The 16,904-nt window shown below is 43.3% G+C and overlaps 1 protein-coding gene across 5 annotated transcripts in view; it reads left to right on the forward strand.

Annotated features, from left to right (window-relative positions):
* SPIRE1 (spire type actin nucleation factor 1) overlaps window positions 1-16,904 on the forward strand; it is a 170,316-nt gene that overhangs the window by 136,595 nt on the left and 16,817 nt on the right. For 3 of the 5 annotated variants that reach the window (XM_025273221.2, XM_025273225.2, XM_025273223.2), the window contains exons 8-10: window positions 709-838; window positions 4,930-4,971; window positions 12,416-12,588. In XM_025273221.2, the coding sequence (XP_025129006.1) occupies window positions 709-838; window positions 4,930-4,971; window positions 12,416-12,588 (345 nt within the window). The remainder of the gene's footprint in view (window positions 1-708; window positions 839-4,929; window positions 4,972-12,415; window positions 12,589-16,904) is intronic. The other 2 variants (XM_025273222.2, XM_025273224.2) reach the window with 1 other exon arrangement.

Consider the following 16,904-nt stretch of genomic DNA (forward strand, 5'->3'; position numbering starts at 1 on the left):
AAACCCCTTGTATGTTCAGTAACTTCAGTAACTAGAAAGAAAGGATATTTCCTTCTTAGTTTGTATACATCTTAAACATAGTTAATCATTCCTCTTGTAGATCTTTCTATAAGGGAAAGAGGCCACGTAGGAAATGGTTTTAGGAGGGCAGGTTGTATAGAGCAGAGAGTGTGGAGTCACAGCCCAGCTCTGCACACCCACGCACGTTGTGGTGATCTCACGTTTTTTAGCAAATTCATCTTTTTGAGCAAGTTCATCAGCCTTCCCAAGCCTTTATTTCCTCAGCTGCAGACTGAAATGAATGATCTAAGAAGGTTGTTACGACTTAACTCAAAAACGTTACGTTCAAAAACAATAATAGAGATGACATACTGCTTGCATTGCAGCAGCTTGCCTGTCATGGTAGAGTGTAGGGAGCATGACAGCAGTTCAGTTCAGTCGCTTAGTTGTGTCCGACTCTTTGCGACCCCATGGACTGCAGCACACCATGACAATAGCTGGAGACAACTGACTCATTAGTGTGGCCTGAGTTCATGTGCCTGAACCACTGTGCAATCCAGTCATCTTCTTATGGCTTGAAAACTCTTTTATCAAGCAGTGTGGCAGTCAGTAAAATATAATTTCATAATACTGTGTTGTATGAGTAGACTTCAGTAAGAATTATTTAAGGATAACTACTCCAGCTCTAGCTATTACTTTTTTCCCAAGGCCTCAGCCAGAAAACTGAAACCTACTCCACCTCGGCCCCGGAGCCTCCACGAAAGAATCCTGGAAGAGATCAAGGCTGAGAGGAAGCTGCGGCCTGTGTCCCCCGAGGAGACCAGACGCAGCAGGCTCGGTGAGTCCCAGGCAGAAGAGTCGCCCACCCTGGAAACACACTTGCCTCACTCCTCTCCCTCCCTGTCTCTCCTTCTCCCCACAACACACACACCCTTACAAGTGACATTCATTCTCGAAATAACATGGAGTAGGAAGTTCCTCCCTGAGATGCCAAGTATAAGGGCACCACACTGCAGTGTGGGCGGAGCTTTGCAGATCCCCGGATGTGGTTTTAGGACAGCCCTTTGCCTCTTTGATCTCCCATTCCTTGGTTGGCAGGAGGAGGATACAGATTCCTCCACATGTTAATGTGACTTCCATGTAAGAATGAATCAAATAGGATACTTTATAAATGGTAGTACACACATGGATAAGTAACTACATTTTAGAAATAGAAATAATAGATACATCAAGTTTCTATTGTCTTAATTATGGTTTAAAGTTATGTGTTATGTGATGAGGGACTCTACTGATAGCACTTATTACTAAACTTCCTTTATAGTTATTTTATGTTTTTTATAAGCACACACTGATTTTCATTTAGAGCAAGACCATATTATGATATGTAAACAGCTCTCCTTCAGTTTGTAAAATGAAAGATTCCCAAGATATTCAGGGAGATAGTGTCTGGTGGCACCTGCCTGGGAAAGGAGCTGGTGCCAAGATCCTGTCTCCTGGTTTCTCTTCTCATCTCTTCCCTCCCCGACGCCCACTGAGGCCTCAGGTTGCTACTACGGCTCCTCCTCCTCGAGCAGCCACACACTCCCCTTGGTGTGTTTCTGATTTCCTCGGCTCCCACCCTGCGCACAGGCTTCTCTGAAAGTTCAGACCCACGTGTGCAGCCAGCCATCACTGGGCAGGACCTCCTCCCCACCACTTGCAGGACAAGCCCCACCACAGGTGACCTTACCTGCTTTTCCCCAAAACTGTCTGCCACTGCTCCCATCTCAAAGCCCAGGGCCAAGAGTGCAGTGTCCCCTGCGACTGGGTCCAGCAGCCAAGCCCTTGATCTGACTGCTTCTGATCTTTAGGGTCCTCCTCTCCTCTGAGCCAGGTCTCCCCTCCTCTATCTGCTCAATTGCATCAGCTCTGATGGCTCCCCCACCTCCTGTGACTCGGTCACTATGTGGTGATGCTTTCTGTCTGCCGCTGGGCCATGGCCACAGAGCCCACTTCCGAATTGCTAGCTGCTGTGTCCCCGTCTGCACTATAGGTAACCGCAATGGAAAGTGCTTCCCGAGGTGCTAAAGCAGTAGAATAGCTTCCCTGGCCAGAGCTGGAGAGTGAGGAGAGGCCAGGTGCGTATATCCCTGTTGATTTTATGCCAGTGAGTGTTTCCCTTTAAAATGATTAAAACAAATCCATACGAGCATTTATATAGTATTGAGCCAAAACTGCACCGGATGTAAGTGGAAAGTTCTTATCCTGGGAGTCCCTGAATGAGCCTGAGGAAGGTCTGTGCATCCTTGCAGTGTAACACATTTGTACATATTTCCCAGAGGGCATGTGTGTGTGGGCGGTCCATAGTTTTCCCCAGATTTCTAAAGAGTGCACGGTCTCAAGGAGCAAGAACCACTGTGGAAATGTAAGGAGATGGTATTATAGAATGTCAGCTTAAGACAAGATTGTAAAAGAATTACTGTGTCTTGAGATGGAATAATAGGGTAATAGGAAATATTTAACAGAACTATAAGATAAAATCCACATATTATCATGAGAAAAGTAAGCTTCATGCTTTACAAGAGTAAATTCCAGTGGAAGCACCAGTGGGACAGAGGAGCAGGACATAAAGGGCCAAGTGATGAGATGGTGCTTCCCACACAAGTGCTCTGAACCCGGGGTGAGGGGCGAGCAGGTAGGAGTCCTGCCCACAGGCACTGACCAGAGAACATCCTCGGCAGGGGTGCCTGTGAGCCCTGACAGCAGCCAGTCAGGTGTGCGGTGCGGCCAGGGGCCGAGTGTGCGGGAGACCGGCAGTCCTTGTGGGCAGCAAAGGGACACTGCATGTGGTGTCACATGCCCTCATTGTGTACATGTTCTTCTGTTTCGCTTAAACAAATTAGATGCTAGCTAACAGGAAACCTGCTTTAGAATAATTAAATGCCAATTTTGTATTTAGTATGTCTTACTCTTTTGTTTTATCCTTATGAATTAGTGTTTCACAACAACCAGAATTGAGTTGTTGTTGAAAGTGATTGTTCTATGAGAGTCTTACTTTTAAAATTGATCTTGACCCTTAACTAGAAAATAAGACATTGGGCTCTTCTCGTTCTGCTGATCTACATTGGTTCTTACTACACAATTTCACTTTGAGAAGTTTAGATAAAATTGACAGGATTATCTTGAAGAAAAGAAGTGAAAGTGTTAATCACTCGGTCATGTGCAACTTTTTGCAACCCCATGGACTGTAGCCCACCAGGCTCCTCTGTCCATGAGATTCTCCAGGCAGGAATACTGGAGTGAGTTGCCTTTTCCTTCTCCAGGGGATCTTCCTGACCCAGGGATCGAACCTGAGACTCCTGCGTGGCAGGTAGATTCTTTACCATCTGAGCCCATCCTGAAGAAAAGTTTCCCTAAATAGTTTTATAACCTTTCCTCTCCTTGTAATTGCAAGTAGAAACCCACTATCTAGAAATTGGGCAAATGTTTAAAGAAGAGATGTGCCCCATGATTTCAGCAGTAGCAGCGCGCTGTGACAGGGCTCGCGCGTCATGTGTTGCACACAGGAACTGCATCCTCACACAGGATTGTGGCAGCAGGAGTGTCTTCCCGTGGGTGAATGTGACCCACCGCGTGGTCTATGAGGATGTGATGACCAACGTGTGTCCAAGTTGTCTTATATGTGTCCCTATTATTTTACAGGCTAGTTCCATATTGTTTTCCTATTAAGTCTGAATTTACTGTTCTTGTGCATCAGTCTTTGTTCACAACTGATCATTTTCTTTTTCCTAACACTTTTCTGACATCTCATACTATATTGAGATTTGAGGTTGTAAATGGTTCCTTTAACATCTGCCAAAAACATATGAAGAGACTTCATTCTGTTACATATGGGAATTAGAACTCTACAGTTCTACATCTGCCTCAGAAACATGAGGACCTTCGGGTCTGCCCGCTTCTGACTACACAGGCACCTGTCCTCCCTGATGGTGGTGGGGTGGGGTAGGAGGAATGGAGCTGGTAAGAGCTTGGGACTGCAGTGAAAATGGGTAATTTTCACTCTTACAAATACCCAAATTCTTTTATCAGCTTTATTGAGATATAATTTACCTACCATAAAATTCACCCGTTCAATGTTTTTTAATGTATATAATAAAATTTTTAAAACAAATGACTTCCAACAGGAAATAAGTAAGTTTATTCTTAAGAAATTCCATTTGTTTAACTGTTACTAGGTGCACTGCTCTGAGCACCTTTTTATTTGGTATGGAATTGTTTAATTTTTCTAACAATCCCTTGAAATAGGTACCATTATTCCCATTTTACACTTGAAGTAATGGAAGCACAGAGAGGTTAAGTACCTTGCCCAGAATCACACTACATGTAAGTGGCAGAGCTGAGGTTCAAACTCAGGCTCTCTGGCTCCTGAGGCCTTGCTTTAAGTGCCAGGTCTAAGGGCCTACAGTGGAGAATTAGTGACACTTTGTGATGCTGGTAGTGCCTGAATGAGATTTTTACAAGATGTTTGACCTGTATGCAGAGAGCCAACTTCTCATTCTGAAATAAATTAAGAATACGTTTGTTCTTAAATTTTAAGATTTTGTATATTCCCTAAAGGCGTGTTTTAAAACATGGCTTGTTTTTTCTTTTGAACTCTTTTATATTTAAGTAAAAAGTCCTTGTGATTCTAAACTGTTTTTATCTTTATCATGCTTTCGTTCTTAACATGTTCTTAAAAAGCTTTTTTTTTCTTTTATTGTTACTCCATTTCAAGTCTTAGAGATATAGTTAAAACTAAGGTGCCATATTGCAGATAGTTTCTCGCTGCCTTCTGCCTTAAAAGTATGGAGTGTGCCACTGCAGGTCTTGAACCCTCCTCTCTTTTTTGTCCTTCCTGTAAAGCCTAACATCTGAATTACTTTCCTTTTATTGTTTGTTTTCTTTTTTCAGCAACGCGGCCACTTAGCATGTCTTACAGTTTTGACTTGTCAGGTAAAGCACTTTCACACCTGACGTGGGTTTTGTGGTCTCTGTGAAATACATTTCATTCATCTGCTTGTTCAAACATGTCAGAAAAGAAAATTGAAAGGCTTCTAAGCTGTGGTCAGTCATATAAAACAGACTTTCTTTGAAAATGGTTTAAAAAAATAAAACTGTAATAAATCGGTTGCTTCCCAAGGGCCTGTGGAAGAACCCTGATGCTTGTGGTTGTGAAATGTGCTGCCCATTACACCCAGTCTCATAAAGCAGTGGAGAGTCTAAGAGAACTCTGCCTTCAGAGCCTAGAAACAAGAGTTTTGACCCTTGTTACTCTTTGAAGCGTTCAGTTATTCAAGCAGCTAAACTTGGAAGTGTCAGCTGCTTCCGAAGACGAGTGCTCCACAGTTGGGGGACGAGAGCCAGTCGTATACCCGGGGCTTCTGTACATGGGCCCTCGTCATGCTGGTGGTGTGCTGGTTAAGAGACTTTGGTTGTAAAACACAATCATGTGTCTTGGGTTTGTAGTACAAGTTTAGAGCCCTTCTGTTAAATAGACAGGGATTAATGGTGAAACAAGTAACTATTCATGGCACAATTTGATCTGTAAAATCAGCCCCTTTTTAAATTGAGTTTTTAAACTGTATATGAGCGAATTTTCAAAGCCAACTTAGTCCCAAATTAAAATGTTTTGCACATTAGAATTTTGGAGTTTGGAAGCTGCTGCTTTCAATGTGAAATGAGATAAGACATTGGCACTAGTATTTCCTTCCAGAATTTGTGTGCTATGAGATTGTTGGCATATCTTACACACAAATTCATATTTAAAGAACCTGAGAGTTCTAGTATCATGTTCTGTCTGAATATTTGCTGAACATCTTCCAACTGCAAAACTAGTTCCCATCTGCTTTTTAAATTTCTGTATATTTGTGGTTCCCTTAGGCATGACTAATATTTCCCTCTCAAGAAACTAAAATACATCAGTCTTCACTTACTACTTCTGACTGACCACTGAAGAGCTTGTTCTGTTTTCTTTATCCATTCGACAATTTTTATTTTATCAACCATTTGCAGAGTAACTTTGTTAAAAAAAAAAAATTTATCTGGAAAATAAACTCAGCAGTGTTTGAGAACATATGTGTTACTGCTAATCTCCAAAAGTTGGCAGTCCATATTAAGATCTGTCTCTTCTAAATACCTATTAAAGATGGTCCTCCCCAGTGGACTCGGGGAGTAGCCGGCTCCCGAAACACCCTGACTGTAGGCACAGGTGGCTGCCCTGGACTGTCTGCATGCCCACACACGTGTAATTGTATGTAGGTGTGTTTGTGTCTTACCAGTTATATGATACTTTCCTGTGCTGGGAAGAAAATTCTTGGTGCTGAGCCTCCTTGATGTGGAGCAACAGGAATTTTGATTTGCTCTCACTGCTTGCCATTTGATTTGCCGTCACTGCTTATCATTTGCCATAATCTGTTTTGTACCTTAATGTACTTTGTAGTTTTCACATGCTTCATTTTCTGTTTCTTGTGTTTTCATGTTTTCATTGTGATCTGTTGACTAATCAATAATGTTCCAAATTATAAATGGAAAAGATTGATCCATTCTTCTGACCTAAATACAAGAGCTGGAATGTGTTTCTAATTTAAGTTGAGACATTAGCAAACTAAGGAGTAAATATTTAAATATATAGTATAGATAATGCACTCTAGAATAAGACAGAATTGATATGTGTCCTATGCTTAGGTATGTTTTAGAAATACTAATCCTTAATGGAAATCTTAATCCATCAACCTTAAGGTAAGTATAATTTATTTTTCTGATGGAAATAAATATACAGTCTGTATTTCAGTCATATTTCCTCCAACTAAATAAGGCAGCAGCAGCTGGGTGTATCTAATAGACATAATTATTACACTATGTAAAATAGAAGTTATTATGTATTTAATACTGTGGTTATGCGTTTTAGATTCTGAACCTAAGGCATGTGACTTCTAAAGCTATATCTAGCATCTTGAATAGTTTGCTTACTTATAAATATCATCAGAAATTGTCTTATGTAGAAGAAGTATAAAATCTTATCCAAGGGTTTGGTTTTCTCATCAGATACATTGAAGTAATGAGGATTTATTCATTTGAATGGAAAGTATAGTCAAACTGCTAAAAATACCTCTTAAAAGTATGTTTAGCCAGAGCTTTTACAAATATGCAGTGTTAGAGAAGATCACACGTACTTAGTCTTACATATGGAGATCACCCTGAAGCCTGACTGACATAATGTATTTTTCTATTAATTCCATTTATCTCGAAGCTTTGATCTTAGTATGAGGTTTATTTCAGTAGTTTGAGTCACCAAGCTCAAATACAGTTATGAACCTCAGCAAGGTCTCCAGGCAGAGAGAGAGCTGTCAGGTAATTTCTCAGATCCCTGTGTTGAGAATGAAAGTAGCTCATGGCAGCCACAAACCTTCAGGGTAGGCATTACCCTCACAACTTTACCAGACTTATGTGACACCAGTACTGTTCAAACTTTTAAAATCTACCGTGTGTGTGTGGTAGTCTCTCAGTCGTGTCTGACTGTGTGACCCCATGGAATGTAGCTTGCCAGGCTCCCCTGTCTATGGAATTCTCCAGGCAAGAATACTGGAGTGGGTTGCCATTCCCTTCTCGGGGATCTTCCCAACCCAGGGGTCAAACCCCGATCTCCCATACTATAGGCAGATCCTTTATCATCTCAGCCACCAGGAAGCCCAAATCTACTATCAGTTCAGTTCAGTCGCTCAGTCATGTCCGGCTCTTTTCGACCCCATGAATCACAGCACGCCGGCCTCCCTGTCCATCACCAACTCCCGGAGTTCACTGAGACTCGCGTCCATCGAGTCGGTGATGCCATCCAGCCATCTCATCCTCTGTCGTCCCCTTCTCCTCCTGCCCCCAATCCCTCCCAGCGTCAGGGTCTTTTGCAATGAGTCAAGTCTTCACATGAGGTGGCCAAAGTACTGGAGTTTCAGCTTTAGCATCATTCCTTCCAAAGAAATCGCAAGGCTGATCTCCTTCAGAATGAACTGGTTGGATCTCCTTGCAGTCCAAGAGACTCTCAAGTCTTCTCCAACACCACAGTTCAAAAGCATCAATTTCTTCGGCACTCAGCTTTCTTCACAGTCCAACTCTCACATCCATACATGACCACTGGAAAAACCATTGCTTTAGACGGACCTTTGTTGGCAAAGTAATGTCTCTGGCTTTTCAATATGCTATCTAGATTGGACATAACTTTCCTTCTAAGGAGTAAGCATCTTTTAATTTCATGGCTGCAGTCACCATCTGCAGTGATTTTGGAGCCCAGAAAAATAAAGTCTGACACTTTTTCCCCATCTATTTCCCATGAAGTGATGGGGCCAGATGCCATGATCTTCGTTTTCTGAGTGTTGAGCTTTAAGCCAACTTTTTCACTCTCCTCTTTCACTGTCATCAAGAGGCTTTTGAGTTCCTCTTCGCTTTCTGCCATAAAGGTGGTGTCATCTGCATATGTGAGGTTATTGATATTTCTCCTGGCAATCTTGATTCCAGCTTGTGCTTCTTCCAGCCCAGCGTTTCTCATTATGTACTCTGCATAGAAGTTAAATAAGCAGGGTGACAGTATACAGCCTTGACGTACTCCTTTTCCTATTTGGAACCAGTCTGTTGTTCCATGTCCAGTTCTAACTGTTGCTTCCTGACCTGCATATAGGTTTCTCAAGAGGCAGGTCAGGTGGTCTGGTATTCCCATCTCTTTCACAATTTTCCACAGTTTATTGTGACCCACACAGTCAAAGGCTTTGGCATAGTCCATAAAGCAGAAATAGATGTTTTCCTGGCACTCTCTTGCTTTTTCCATGATCCAGCGGATGTTGGCAATTTGATCTCTGGTTCCTCTGCCTTTTCTAAAACCAGCTTGCACATCTGGAAATTTACGGTTCATGTATTGCTGAAGCCGGCTTGGAGAATTTTGAGTATTACTTGACTAGCGTGTGAGATGATACAAATAGCTTACAAATAGCTGTGAAAAGAAGAGAAGCAAAAAGCAAAGGAGAAAAGGAAAGATATAAGCATCTGAATGCAGAGTTCCAAAGAATAGCAAGGAGAGATAAGAAAGCCTTCCTCAGGGATCAATGCAAAGAGATAGAGGAAGACAGTAGAATGGGAAAGACTAGAGATCTCTTCATGAAAATTAGAGATACCAAGGGAACATTTCATGCAAAGATGGGCTCGATAAAGGACAGAAATGATATGGACCTAACAGAAGCAGAAGATATTAAGAAGAGGTGGCGAGAATACACAGAAGAACTGTACGAAAAAGATCTTCATGACCAAGATAATAACAATGGTATGATCACTCGTCTAGAGCCAGACATCCTGGAATGTGAAGTCAAGTGGGCCTTATGAAGCATCACTATGAACAAAGTTAGTGGAGGTGATGGAATTCCAGTTGAGCTATTTCAAATCCTGAAAGATGATGCTGTGAAAGTGCTGTACTCAGTATGCCAGCAAATTTGGAAAACTCAGCAGTGGCCAAAGGACTGGAAAAGGTCAGTTTTCATTCCAATCCCAAAGAAAGGCAATGCCAAAAAATGCTCAAACTACCGTGCAGATCTACTATAAATGACTTTAAAATTTTTCTTAAGTAAAAGCATCCATAAAATCATGTATCTTATGTAGTAATTACATTTTTTTCTGAAACATTAACTATATAACCATTAGAAATGTTGTGATGTCCCTCCTCGCTCCACTGGGGATTTCGCCCTGGGAGCCTGGACTGTGAGCACCACCCCGGGGATGCTCACCCCTCCAGCAGAGCTGCGGCTGGGGCATGGAGAGCCAGGCTGCAGGAGAAGCCTTCTGCTGAAGCGCAGGCCCTGGAAGAAGTATATGGAGAGTGCATGCTGTGGAATACAAATTTTCAGAATATACTTCAAGATCATTTTTAAACATTGTCTTTTTTTCCTTCACTAGGAATTAAGCAGTTAGCCCAGTCATTTTCTCCCTTCTCTCTGGAGAGCTTTCCTGGTACTCCTGTGAGTGTGGCAGCCTGTAGTTCTCCTCCAATGAAACGTCTGTTGAGGGGTTTAAGCTTTACAGTTTGTGTGAAAACCTGATGCTGCTTCCTCTTTGTCCCCTTCAGCATACCCCTCCCCCAATTAAATATTTTTTCTAGCTGCTTAATACCTGGAGAGGTGATAACAAAGTTAACTTGTGCGTTGTCAGATTTTCTACTCAACACTTTATGTAAAATGATAAATGATTGACAGGTCTGTCTCCTTCTCTTCCTCATTCCTTTCCTCTGCTCACTCAAACCCTTCCTTCTCGTTCACAAGGACAGTTCTAGTTCTGGCCTTCTTGAGCTCTAAAATCAGGCAGAAATTGTAAATATTAAGTTAGATATACATCATTTATAATAAATAGTTTATATAATTCTTTTAAATCATGTCAAGGAAGGCTGTACTAGAGTACACTTTATGAATGTTACCTGGAAGCCCACGTCTTCCACTTGAAGCCTGTGAATATTATACAGTGGGGGAGCTACTGTAAACAGAACCTTATATTTTATGTTAACTTCAGGTACAACGCTTCCTGCCAGAAATGAGCAATAGCCATGTCTTTTCAGTGCTTAGTACACTCTTCACCTCTGACTCATCAGGGGAGTTTCACACACTGCTCCACGGCTGTGGGCATACTGGAACTGCTTTTTCTCATTTTTAAATACTCTAGTAGTTAGTTATTAAAAATATTAGTTATTGAAACACTGAAGAAATTTATCTCCACTTGCACTGGAAGATTACAGGCTTTTGGAACTGGTGCTGCCAAGGCTCCTGTGTCGGCTCTGCTGAGTTGGCCGTGAGCGGCTGAGTCACACTGAGCCTTAGTCCACTCGCTCACGAGTGGAGATAAAAGTCAGTGTTAATAACTGCTAACATTTATTGTGCGCCGCCTTTATTACACACACTATCAAGTGTTTTATATGCAGTTGTTGACTTATGTAATCCTCACAGCAAGCCCACTTCTGCTGTTAGCCCTATTTAACAGATGAGGACTGAATTTGCTGTAATTGCTCAAGGTCAGACAAGTAGCAGCAGAGTTAGACTCTGAATCCGAACCGTCCTCGCCCTGCTGTTCTGTGTGCTCTAAGCCTTACACTCCCTACACAGTAGCTTGTGCTGTGCAACGTATGCTACATAACATTCGCACTGTGCTCTTGCCCTGTGCTCACACCCTCTGGCCTCCCTCCTGTGCTCTCTATATAATCTGCAGTCTGTACTCCCAACTCTGTGCTCTGCACTCCGTGCCCTGTCCTGGACACACACTGCTCTGTGCTCCCAGCCCTGTGCTCTAGTCTCTGTAGTCTAGTCTGTGCTCCGCACTCTGTGGGCTCACACCCTCTGTGCCGTGTGCTCTCTGCTCTGGCCTCTCCCCCCTGTCCTCTATAATTTATAGTCTGTACTCTGCACTCCGTGCTCTGCACTGTGGGCTCGCACCCTCTGTGCCGCGTGCTGTCTGCTCTGGCCTCTTCCCCCCTGTCCTCTATAGTCTATATAGTCTGTACTCTGCACTCCGTGCTTGGCACTGTGGGCTCGCACCCTCTGTGCCGTGTGCTCTCTGCTCTGGCCTCTTCCCCCCTGTCCTCTATAGTCTATATAGTCTGTACTCTGCACTCCATGCTTGGCACTGTGGGCTCGCACCTCTGTGCCCTGTGCTCTCTGCTCTGGCCTCTCCCCCCTGTCCTCTATAGTCTATATAGTCTGTACTTTGCACTCCGTGCTCGGCACTGTGGGCTCATACCCGCTGTGCTATGTGCTCTCTGCTCTGGCCTCTCACCCCCTGTCTTTTATAATCTACAGTCTGTACTCCGCACTTCGTGCTCTGTATCCTGCTCCCACACTTCTTTCACTGCCTTTCCATCCAGATTTGAGCTTGGGATAATCTGTATTAGCTTTATCAGAAGGAATGTATCCCAGATTCTGTGTGTTCATGTTTATATGTGTATAGATAATTGACTTTTTATTTTAGACTCAAACCGCCCTCAGTCTTGCAGCCCCATGCCGGAGGCTCGTGTACACTGTCACTTCCATCAAGTCCATCACTCACTCTTCAGAGGCTCAAGGGAACTCGAGCCTCCCTGGGCCTCTGGGAAGTAAAGCAACTGGAGTTGGTTTTCTGTAGGATTTCTCCCAGTTCTAAATTTTAATCTACACATATAGTGAATATATAGTTATTCATGGAAGGTTTCCTTTATTTGAGTGTGACAGTTAATGTCAAATACACATGTGTTATATGCCCAGGTATTACTGTGTGTGGCCTCTGTGCTGTCTGCATGACATAGGAATGCCTTTCAGCTCAGTGCAGGTGCTTGAAGACTCCTTTTGAACCACTGACCACCTTTCTGTGCTTAGGGAAAGGTCAGCTTTTGCCTTTTTTTCCCCAGAGGTGACAACCGCTGAATCTCCCAAGAATGTTGCAGAATCATCCATGGTAAATGGAGGTGTGGCGTCACAGCCCAGAGAAGGTGGGTCAGGAGCCGCCCAGCAGGTGCCTGTGCCGCGGAAGAAACTCCTCAAAGCCCCGACTCTGGCTGAGCTGGACAGCTCCGACTCAGAGGTGAGGCCCGCGCCTGTTCAGGGTCAGCCTCCTTGGGCCCTTGTGTTGCTCCAGCCTCTGCTTGCCCTCCTCCTAGTTTTCAGCCAGTACAATTGAGTCACTCAGTCATGTCCAGCTCTTTGTGACCCTTTGGACTGCAGCACACTAGGCTTCCTTGTCCATCACCAACTCCTTGGAGCCTGCTCAAACTCATGTCCATTGAGTTGGTGATGCCATCCAACCATCTCATCCTCTGTCTTCCTTTTCTCCTGCCTTCAATCTTTCCCAGCATCAGAGTCTTTCCAGTGGATCAGTTCTTCACATCAGGTGGCCAAAGTATTGGAGCTTCAGCATCAGGTCTTCTAATGAATATTCAGGACTGATTTCCTTTAGGATTGACTTTTTGATCTCCTTCCAGTCCAAGGGACTCTCAAGAGTCGTCTCCAGCTCTCACATCCATACATGACTACTGGGAAGACCATAGCTTTGAGTATCTGGAACTTGGTCGGCGGTGTAATCTCTCTGCTTTTTAATATGCTGTCTGGGTTGGTCATCGGAGAAGGCAGTGGCACCCGACTCCAGTACTCTTGCCTGGAAGAGGATCCTGGTAGGCTTCAGTCCTTGGGGTCACTGAGTCAGACACAACTGAGCAACTTCACTTTCACTTTTTACTTTCATGCATTGGAGAAGGAAATGGCAACCCACTCCAGTGTTCTTGCCTGGAGAATCCCAGGGACGGAGGGGCCTGGTGGGCTGCCATCTATGGGGTTGCACAGAGTCGGACACGACTGACGTGACTTAGCAGCAGCAGCTGGGTTGGTCATAGCTTTTCTTCCCGGGAACAAACGCCTTCTAATTTCATGGCTGCAGTCACCATCCGCAGTGATTTTGGAGCCCAAGAAAATAAAGTCTGTCACTGTTTCCACTGTTTCCCCATCTATTTACCATGATGTGATGGGACCGGAAGCCATGATCTTAGTTTTTTGAATGTTGCATTTTAAGCCAGCTTTTTACTCTCCTCTTTCACCTTCATCAAGAGGCTCTCTTTAATTTCTGCCATTAAAGTTGGTGTCATTTGCATATCAGAGCTTGTTGATATTTCTCCCCGAAATCTTGATTCCAGCTTGTGCTTCATCCAGCCTCTCATTTTGCGTGCTGTACTCTGCATATAAGTTTAATAAGCAGGGTGACAATATACAGCCTTGATGTACTCCTTTCCCAATTTGGAACCAGTCTGTTGTTCCATGTCCAGTTCTAACTGTTGCTTCTTGACCTGCACACAGGTTTCTCATGAGGCAGGTAAGGTGGTCTGGTATTCTAATGTCTTTAAAGAATTTTCCACAGTTTGTTGTAATCCACACAGTCAAAGGGTTTAGTATAGTCAATGAAGCAGATGATATTCTGGAATTCTCTTGCTTTTTCTGTGATCAGTGGATGTTTGCAGTTTGATTTCTGGTTCCTCTGCCTTTTCTAAATCCACCTGGAAGTTCTCAGTTCACGTACTGTTGAAGCCTAGCTTGGAGGATTTTGAGCATTACCTTGCCAGTATGTGAAATGAGTGCAGATGTGTGGTAGTTTGAACATTTTTTGGCATTGCTCTTCTTTGGGATTGGAATGAAAAGTGACCTGTGGCCACTACTGAGTTTTTCAAATTTGCTGGCATATTGAGTGCACACAGAAAGGTTTTGTTTTTGAACTAAGATTGTTAAAAAGTAAATTATAGAGACAGATCTAAAACCCAAATCTAAGCCCAAAATCTTCATATCTCATAAACTTTCTAGTATTCCAACTAGCAGTATATGAGAATGCCTAAATGAAAATAATTTAAACTGGAAAGGGGCTTAGAAATTGTGTTCAGCATCATTACTTTGCAGTAAGAACACAGCTTAGTGGAGGTAGAGGCTCAGTTTACAAAGTCAGACAACAGAAAAGTAACAGAATCCCTGCCAAGCTATGAATAGACCTCCCACCACCAGGTCTGCTTCCACTGCTGTTTTTTTCTTTTCTCAAAATTCTTAATCTCAGTGGGTTTTTTTTGGTCTGTCTTTAATAACCTCTACTAGCCTGACCCAGGTAACATTGTAAAAGTCAAGATAAGCTTTGATTGGCACTATATCAAAGCTTTCAGTAGGGAAGCGAAGCTCAGGCGCTGTATCTGTGCCTTAACTGGGCGTCTTGTCAAAAAAAAGGGAGATTTTCCTTCCTGCCCAGTGAGTTCGGTGCCCAGGCTTGTATCTGAGATGACTCTGGTGGCCTCAGGGACAGCCTCACCCTGGGAGCACAGCTGTGGGACTTCTGACAGTGATAGGGACTTCTGACATTGGTGAGTGTCAAAGACTAGTATAATGCTGCTGTGAATAATGGAGTGCATGTATCTTTTTGAATTAGTGTTTTTGTTTTTTTCAGATACATACCCAGGAGTGGAATTGCTGGGCCATATGGTAGTTCCACTTTTAGTTTTTTGAGAAACCTCCATACTGTTCTCCACAGTGGCTGCAGTGATTTACATTCCGGCAAACAGTGTACAAGTGTTCCCACTTCTCCTCATCCTCTCCAACATTTATTGTTCATGTTTTTTTGTTTTGTTTTTGATCATAGCTGTTCTGACAGGTGTGAGGTGATAGCTCCTTGTGGTTTTGATTAGAATTTCCCTGGTAGTTAGCAGTGTTGAGCATCTTTTCATGTACCATGTTGGCCATCTGCATTTCCTGTTTGGAAGAATGTCTGTTTGGTTCTTCTGCCCATTTTTTAATTGTTTTTTCTTGATGTTGAATAAGATGAACTGTTTAAGTCCTATTTATTTATTTTTGCTTTTATTTCCTCTTTTAGGAGATGGATCCAATAAAATATTGCTACAATTTATGTCAGTGAGTGTCCTCCTTATATTTTCCTCTGGGAGTTTTATGGTATCCGGTTTTACAGTTAGGTCTTTAATCCACTTTGAGTTTATTTTTTAATGGTAGGATTAGTTTTCAAGTAGTCTGAAGGTGGATCAGCTCCCTCAGCTGGGCAGGCAGAAGCAGGGAGCCGTCCACGGCTTCTGGGAGAAAATCCCAAGAAGCGCTGAGCCACACCCCTCCCCACAGCAATCCCATGTCCACCCTGCCTGCCCAGGGCGGGATCCTCACTGCTCTCAGGGGAAGCATTTCAGACCCTTAGGAAGGAGGGAGGCTGCACAGCATGGACATGCCTTAGTAAAGTCAGCTGTAACACTGGTTCTTGGAAGGTTGGTTGAAGGATGTACAGCGGGGATGGTTTCTGCTGTTTGAATCAAGAGCTCCCACCTCATAACTGCTGAGAAGTCCTGTGTTTGACATTTTCTTTTTGAGATACTTAGAGCTTTTACTTCCTTTTGACCTGCCAGAAGCAGGAGATAAGCTAGTTCTCACTGACTTTTCTGGAGATGTGTACGATGTCCTGTGCATGACCTCTGGGTGAGGCTTGGCTGATGTCGCCTGGTTTGTTCTTGGCAGTGAGCACCAGGAGGAGGTGGCCGCTCAGACCGTCCTTGTGTGGGCTCTGTGGTCTACACGGCTTTTTTCTTCTTCTGTTCCTTGACTAGGTCCTTTGTAGTGGGGCTTGTTCGAAACTAATGCTTTCCACACTAAGTAGGTCAGAAAGGATTTTCACTGTTTGTCTCACATGATCATAGATTAATATATTAACCTAACTTTCTTCTATATTTAAAAATATTTAGCAGTTTTCTCTATGTATTATGGAACTGAGTTGTCTTCCAGTTAATATATATCTCATGTCACATAATAAGTAGTAAATTTTTCATGAATAAATATTGTTCTTCACTTTGGTATAAGTTCAGTTCAGTTCAGTCGCTCAGTTGTGTCCGACTCTTTGCGACCCCATGAATCACAGCACGCCGGGCCTCCCTGTCCATCACCATCTCCCGGAGTTCACTCAAACTCAGTCCATAGAGTCGGTGATGCCATCCAGCCATCTCATCCTCTGTCGTCCCCTTTTCCTCCTGCCCCCAATCCCTCCCAGCATCACAGTCTTTTCCGATGAGTCAACTCTTCACATGAGGTGGCCAAAGTACTAGAGTTTCAGCTTTAGCATCATTCCTTCCAAAGAACACCCAGGGCTGATCTCCTTTAGAATGGACTGGTTGGATCTCCTTGCAGTCCAAGGGACTCTCAAGAGTCTTCTCCAACACCACAGTTCAAAAGCAACAATTCTTTGGCGCTCAGCTTTCTTCACAGTCCAACTCTCACATCCATAAATGACCACTGGAAAAACCATAGCCTTGACTAGACAGACCTTTGTTGGCAAAGTAATGTCTCTGCTTTTGAATGTGCTATCTAGGTTTGTCATAACTTTGCTTC

The sequence above is a fragment of the Bubalus bubalis genome, chromosome 22 (assembly GCF_019923935.1).
Source record: "Bubalus bubalis isolate 160015118507 breed Murrah chromosome 22, NDDB_SH_1, whole genome shotgun sequence".
Classification (NCBI taxonomy): Eukaryota; Metazoa; Chordata; class Mammalia; order Artiodactyla; family Bovidae; genus Bubalus; species Bubalus bubalis.